We start from the raw sequence: 7658 nt of genomic DNA on the forward strand, positions 1-7658 counted from the left end.
CATGCAGTTGCATCTCCGGCCCGCCCAGGACGAAAAACCCATTTTCTGTCATGATTTTTTGTCATAGAAGTAGGATCCCACCACATCTATGATGATACTGGGTATTGTCACAATTATCGTCACAGAAGTGTCATAAGCATGACAGAATTTTTTTTTATTTGGCCCAAAATGTCACGGATATGTCTTTTTTTTGTAGTGACATGAAATTCAACCGTTACACACTTTTGACCAAACTCGGTGGCATCAACTGGAATGCTCGATGAGACTGATCCATGCAAAAGATATGAATGTTAGGGGGTCTCGGTGGGATCGACTAGATCATCTCAATGGGACCGAAGTGCAATGGCAAAGGCTGAACCGCGTTTCGGTAATTTTGATCAGTTTTACTCGGTGATTCCGATATGAAGTGATTTCATCACAGAAACTTGGTCAAGCCATCTCGGTGGGACAAAGAGCCATTTTGGTCAGATCGAAAAGCTAGGGTTTTGGCTGTGGCAGTAGTAGAGTCATCTCGGTGTGTCCGGAATGGAATGTATCGATGGGACCGGAATGATGAATTAGGGTTTTGGACAGATGTGATTTGGGAAAGTGATTGAAGATTTTTTTGAACCAATATCACTAAGCACTTTGAGCAACAACCTCATCAACAATACCTTATTCCTTTTTAATAGTATTGGCTTTTCTAAAGGACTCAATGTGATTATGGATCACTAAACAAAAAATGTAGAGTCTTGAAGTAGCCAAATTTGTTCTTCACATCTTCAGACGCATGCCAGTCGTCCCATTTGGCGCCATCACATCTCGTCCCTTTCTTCCTTCTTATCTCCATGGCTACACGACCGAGAGCCACTCGTTTCTTTTTCTCCCTCATCCATCTTCTACAACTAGCTCTGTAGTCGCAGCATGCTCCATGCTCATACACATGTGTTTCTCCATTGAAGTGTTGGTCTCGTCCGTGACGAAGCGCTCCATGGCCCGTGGTGGTGCAGCAACCTGCGAGTACGCACCAACGGCTGGTGCGTAGATGCTAGAAGCCGGCGACCGCACCGCTGCGTGCCGGCTGCGCGCGCTGGAAGCCGCCGGACTACACCGCTCGTCTCTGGAGCTGGATATGTCGTCGCTCGCCGTTCGATGTCGCCGCCGTCCTGGAGGAGACTGGAGTCCATGGCTGCACAACAACACATCCTGCAACCTGATTTCTGTTGCAAAAAAATTCTACAACATGACCTGTGTTGCAAAAAATTCTACGGCATTTGCGCAACATGATCCTTGTTGCAAAAAAACTATAACATAACCTCAGTTGTAAAAAAATTCTACAAACATTTTCGCAACATGATCTCTGCTGGAAAAGAATCTGTAACACAACTTGTGTTGCAAACGAAATCTACAACTGTTTCCACAACATGATCTCTATTGCAAAAAAAAAAAACTGCAACGTAACATCTGTTGCAAAAGTTTCTGCAGCACGACCTTGTTGCAAAGGGGGTCGAGCGTGCGAGTCAACCGCTCGATGATGACACATCTGATGGCCGCGTGACCCGGCTGATATTTTAGAAAGAACACCGGCGGACGCGTGGCACGCCCCTTTATGTTATGTAGCATGGCAAAAATAAGTGAAAATGTTCCTAAAACCGTGGCAATTATTTGCAAAATGAAATGGATTTTTTGATATGTTTTCAGACCATGTAATTTTTTAAGAGCATGGCATCATTTATTTTTAGAGAATGGCATTATTTATTTATTTATTACACCAATAACATTTATTATTATTTTGGAACATGGAAAATTTATTGGAATTATAATAACATTTTTTTTACCATACCTTTGTAAATTCTTTATATATATTTTTTACATTTTTATCGACATGGCTTTTTTTCGCCTTTCTCAAAGCACAACTTGCTCTTTTCCCAGAAGAATAAAATATCACAAAATTTGCCATGTTTATATGACTAAGCTAACATGGCACTCTCTTATTTTGTTAGACCATGTCATTTTTATTTGTTAGAACCATGGTAGTTTTACTATAGGTAACATGGCATTTTTGTTATTTAGTATATGTCATTATTATTATTTAGTGTATGTCATTATTATTATTTAAATCATGACATTTTTCTTTTTTTAGACCATGGCAATTTTTATATTTGAAGCATGGCAGTTTTATTATTTTAGAGCACGACATTTTTCATTATTTCACCATGGACTTTTTTAATTTGGAACATGGAAATTTTATTAGATTTATCATTGCATTTTCTTTAATACTCCTATACTATATTACATTTTATCGACATGACATTTTTCTGCCTTTCTCAAAGCACAGTTTTAATTTTATATACGCCTTTTTTAGTTAATACGCTAATCTGCCACGTTCAATCCCTGGTCAATTTGAACATTATGGTATTTTTTATTATGTGCATCATGGCATTTTTAGTGGATCATCGCATTTTTTCATCTTTGTTTAGATTTTTCTGTTATGGCAAAGAAAATCCATATAATGGCAACTTTATTTTTGGATAATGACATTTTTATTCTCCGCGTCACAGGAAAATGGGCATTTTTGGGTCCAATTGTTCGGCTCAGATACGTATAGTACTTTTTTAGCGTCTTCTTCCCTCATTACAGCATCTCCAACAGTCGCGTCAAAAGACGCGCGCATGGTAAATTGGCTTTTTAGCACGCGCGGGACGTTTTCGCGCGCTCCAGCGGTGACGGGAAACTAACGCGCGCGGGAAAAAGCGGCAGCTCGCGCGCTACATTTGGCGCAGAGGGTGCTGCAATTTATAGGCGCACCGCGTCCGGCGCGCCTATAAATTGCAGCACCCTCTGCTGCTCTCTCCATCTCTCCATCGCCCTCTGTCGTCCTCTGCCGCCGACACGCCACCACCGCGCCACCATGCCGCATCGCCGCCGGGAAGCTTCGGGCTACCGCGGCGTCCGCGTGCGTCCGTCCGGCACCTACTCCGCCGAGATTTGGTCGGGCGGCGGCATGCGCCTCTGCCTCGAAACCTTCGACACCGCCTAGGAGGGCGCCCGCGCGTACGACGCTGAGGCGTGGCGCCTCCTGCGGTCCCGTCAGGACATGAACTTCGCCGACGTGGCGACGCAGGGGCGGGCACAGGAGTTGGCGCCTTTCCCGCGGCTTCTCACCGACGAGGATCGTCGCAAGCACCGGAGGTGGGAGCGTCGTCTCAGGCTGGCCGAGATGGACGAGCAAGCTATGGGTTGTGGAGCTATCGCTTCCCGCACGACATCATCAACGAGGAACAGTTCTTCGCCAAGTGGAGGGCGGAGAAGGCGAAGAGGAGGGAGGAGCGAGTGCCTATCGAAAGGACAAGCGAACGCGGAAGGCGGTCGCTAAATATAACGAAGCGCTAGGAGATGCGTCCTCCTGGGTCTCCGGCGACGAGCGGTTCCTTACGCCTACGCTCAGACGTCGGACTAGGACATCACCGAGGCAGAGTCCGAGTCGGACGAGTAGTAGTAGTTTTTCGTTTTATTTTGTATCGTAGAAGCAAGCTATGTGACGAACTATGAACTATCTATCGTATGAGAAGACTATGAACTATCTACGCATTATTTTGTATCAACTATCAATTATCAGAACCAAATATGTATCGAATCGTAGTAAGAAAAAACAAATGAAATATAGCGCGCCTGCTGGAGCGGCTCGGACGCGCTTTAATTTGCGGCGGCCGCTGAAGCCAGCGCACCGCCGCGCGCAAAAGCGGGCTAACCCGGCGCTGTATTCTGATTTTTAGCGCGTGGCGTGTTGCGCGGATGTTAGAGACGCTCGTAGCGTCCTATTTCTATCGGCCCCCGTAGTCGCATTCCAACCAGAATTTCCTTCCTTGCACCACGCTACCCAAGACATCAAAAACCGTTTGCAAGAGGAGAACGACATTTCCACAACCACCACAGCTACCACCTCAGCTCAGCTCACGACACTACCGATTAATCCCTCCCACTGTTTTTAACGTCCAAGCCTTTTCTCACACGATTAGCCATTGCAATTCCATCACCACACCCAATCGCAGGCACAAAATTCTCTCGCTACCAGAAGGCCCAAACTAGGAAATGCCATGGTGCACACCTACGCTCGCTGCCACTCCACACCGTGCAGCCGTGCTATAAAACCAACGCCACTCGGTGCACTCTAGACCACCAATCACCACCAGCCTCTTGCCCAACACAAGCACCGAGGAGGGAAGCTGAAGGCACAGCAATGGCAGCTCTCAGCTCCACGGCCGCAGCCATTGCCGTCCTCGCACTCGCGGCCGTGGCCGGCGTAGCTCTAGGGACGACGGCGGCGACAAAGAAGGCCCCGGTGATCTACATATTCGGCGACTCGATGTCGGACGTCGGCAACAACAACTACCTCCTCCTCTCCATCGCCAAGTGCAACTACCCCTGGTACGGGATTGACTACGAAGGTGGCTACCCCACCGGGAGGTTCACCAATGGCAGGACCATCGGAGATATCATGGGTATGTAAGCTGCTTGTTTCTGCTCCACATCCACATGAATGGCAAAATGTAATGTGTTTTATTCGGGGGTTTGCGTGTCTGCAGCTGCCAAGTTTGGCGTCCCACCGCCGCCGCCGTTCCTCTCCCTGTATATGACCGACGACGAGGTTCTCAGCGGCGTTAACTTCGCGTCCGGCGGCGCCGGACTTCTCAACGAGACCGGCATTTACTTCGTAAGCGATGGACCCACGATGTTTCTTCTCTTCGTTAATTGTTGCAGAATATGCTTTCTTTGGCAGCCGGAAGCATGATGATATACGGGGTCAATGCGATCTTGCAGGTCGAGTACCTGTCGTTCGACAACCAGATATCCTACTTCGAGCAGATCAAGAACGCCATGATCGGCAAGATCGGCAAGAAGGCCGCCGAGGAGGTGGTCAATGGCGCAATCTTCCAGATCGGACTTGGTACAGTCTAAAAAACATTTGATTTGCTTCAGCTGATCAATCAATTGCCCCGCACGCAATGTACAAGTTGATACGACGGGCATACCCTTTGCTTTGCAGGGAGCAACGACTACGTCAACAACTTCTTGCGGCCGTTCATGGCGGACGGCTTCGTGTACACCCACGACCAGTTCATCGGCCTGCTCATGGACACCATCGACCAGCAGCTCACGGTACGTAAGACGGGCCGATCGGCCGAACGATGTCAGTAGTAGTAACACGTACCATTGCCGTAATGATTTTGTTTGTGCAGAGGCTGTACCATCTCGGGGCGCGTAATGTCTGGTTCACGGGGCTGGCGCCGCTCGGCTGCATCCCGTCGCAGCGCGTCCTCTCGGACAACGGCGAGTGCCTGGAAGACGTGAACGCGTACGCCCTTCAGTTCAACGCCGCGGCCAAGGACCTGCTGGACCGCCTCAACGCCAAGCTCCCCGGCGCGCGCATGTCCCTCGCGGACTGCTACTCCGTCGTCATGGAGCTCATCGAGCACCCCAAGAAATACGGTAACGATCGAAACGTGCCAAGGGATCGACGCACTGTCTGTCTTGCATGAATACTGGACATGGCCGCGAGCTAATGGCCATTATTCGATCCGTGCTTGTGCAGGTTTCACGACGTCCCACACGTCGTGCTGCGACGTGGACACGTCGGTGGGGGGCCTGTGCCTGCCGACGGCGGACGTCTGCGACGACCGCAGCCAGTTCGTGTTCTGGGACGCCTACCACACCTCCGACGCGGCCAACCAGGTCATCGCCGGCCGCCTCTACGCCGACATGGTGAGCGCCGGCGACGTGCAGCAGGGCAACACCACCGTCTCCGACGCGCCTCGCGTCGTCCGGTCACCACGCCCCGTGCCGCCTCCCCGGCCCGCGGTGCGTGGCGGCAACACCACCTCCGCCCCCCGCACCGCGCCGGCCGCGCGGTCTGTGCACGGCAACGGCACCACCTCCGCGCCCCGCGCCTCGCCCGCCGCGAGGCCTGTGAATGGCAACGGCGCCACTTCTGCGCCTCCCGTCGTCGGATCATCCTCCCACGCCGCGCCGCCTCCTCAGCCTTGAACAATCCGATCAGGCAGACAGACCCTGTGCCACCATGGCAACGTCGACACATTTTCGTGTCTCGTTCATCTCCACTATACGTCCATACCAAACTTAATGTACTCGGACACTCGGTGAATTAAGTCAAATTAATCAAAGCAGAGAGCAGATTATACCAGAGTATGATTCCTAGGTCACAACGTGTGCATCGGCTTTATCGTGGAGCATATCCCGTCCCCGTGAAGGTCTTCTCCGAGACGGCGTATGAGCACCCATCTCCGACTCGATTTACAACTGGCCACTCCCGAATACGTACGCCATATAGAAACACAGTACCGGCTTCCCTGTTTTTCATACTACAAAAAATCTCTGCGTCCCAACTCTCGTCACACATCCAAAATCGACAAGCCCGCCCGCATCGGCGCGATGATGAACTCGTTCTTCGGGCCGGTGGACGGGGTCCTAGGCCTCATAATGGCGTGGCTTCTGCTCTTGATCCCTGCTGTGGGGTTCTTAGCCGCAATCGCAGTGTGCCTCTGGAGCCTCTGCGGCGGCGAGCGAGCGGCAGAAGCAAACGCACCCGGACGACGATTGGGCCGATTGGCCGAGCTGATGGCGGCCATTGAACGGGCGGAGCAGATGAGGCCGGCGGCGGTGGCGCCAGCGCCGGAGCTGATGGTGGAGCTGGGGTACTTCCCGTACTCGGCGGAGGGCAGGCGGGCGTCGGAGAGGCTGGTGTGCGCGATCTGCCTGGAGGAGTTCCAGCAGGGACAGGCGTGCAGCGAGGTGCCGGCGTGCCGGCACGTGTTCCACCGGTACTGCATCGACGTGTGGACGAAGAGCAAGACCACCTGCCCGCTGTGCAGGCGGAATATCGTGGCCGGGTCAGAACGAGTATCGGCTGCCATTGACATGGTTTAGCTTAGCGCGCAAAGAGGTTTCTAGAGGCGCTGATATGTTTTTTTAGCCGATCTCGCTAAACTTTCTTAATTACCAATAGTGTTTACAGGTACTTTTTTTTTTGATAAAAGAAGGGCTGGGAAAACACGAACTGCGGAGTAGTCGGGGTGGGAAAAAAAGAGGGAATAATAGGGAGTAGTGTTGGGTTTAGTTTTAGAAGGTCGAATATTTAGAAGGAAGGTGGCCATGTGTAGGGCTTCAGCCCAAAACTTGGGAGGCATAGATGATTGAATGAGGAGAGTGCGAACTATATCATTGAGGGTGCGAAGAGAGCGTTCTGCTTTACCATTTTGAGGGGAGGTGTAGGGACATGAGAACCTAAGTAGGATGCCATGTTGTAAGAAGAAAGTACGATTTTTAATGTTATCAAACTCGCGACCATTGTCACATTGGATAAAGCGAATTGGGAGGAAGAAGTGAACAGACACATAGCGTTGAAAATTAAGGAAAAGAGAATGGACCTCGGATTTGTTGCGTAGAGGAAAAGTCCAGACAAAGTGGGTGAAATCATCTAGGATAACAAGGTAGTATTTAAAACCCAAAATACTTGCAATGGGAGGTCCATAAATCACAATGTATTAATTCAAAGGGATAAGTGCTACAAGAACTAGAGGAACTAAAGGGAAGACGTATATGTTTGCCTAATTGACAAGACTCGCAAAATACAGAATTATGAGAGTCCCTATGACATGGTA

General features: G+C 50.3%; 2 protein-coding genes across 2 annotated transcripts; both read left to right on the plus strand.

Moving 5' to 3' along the window:
- The first annotated feature begins 4175 nt into the window (after nucleotides 1-4175).
- Nucleotides 4176-6169, plus strand: LOC123169257 (GDSL esterase/lipase At5g37690). Its single transcript, XM_044587090.1, has 6 exons — nucleotides 4176-4481; nucleotides 4566-4693; nucleotides 4801-4927; nucleotides 5027-5139; nucleotides 5220-5469; nucleotides 5573-6169. The coding sequence occupies exons 1-6, from the start codon at nucleotides 4220-4222 to the stop codon at nucleotides 6022-6024; spliced, it is 1332 nt and encodes a 443-aa protein (XP_044443025.1). The 5' UTR covers nucleotides 4176-4219; the 3' UTR covers nucleotides 6025-6169.
- Nucleotides 6170-6361: 192 nt separating this feature from the next.
- LOC123170515 (probable E3 ubiquitin-protein ligase ATL45) lies at nucleotides 6362-7009 on the plus strand. The gene has a single exon (XM_044588374.1). It carries the CDS (start codon nucleotides 6430-6432, stop codon nucleotides 6922-6924), a length of 495 nt encoding a protein of 164 aa, XP_044444309.1. The 5' UTR covers nucleotides 6362-6429; the 3' UTR covers nucleotides 6925-7009.
- Nucleotides 7010-7658: the final 649 nt, after the last annotated feature.

This window comes from Triticum aestivum, chromosome 7D, assembly GCF_018294505.1.
Source record: "Triticum aestivum cultivar Chinese Spring chromosome 7D, IWGSC CS RefSeq v2.1, whole genome shotgun sequence".
Classification (NCBI taxonomy): domain Eukaryota; kingdom Viridiplantae; phylum Streptophyta; class Magnoliopsida; order Poales; family Poaceae; genus Triticum; species Triticum aestivum.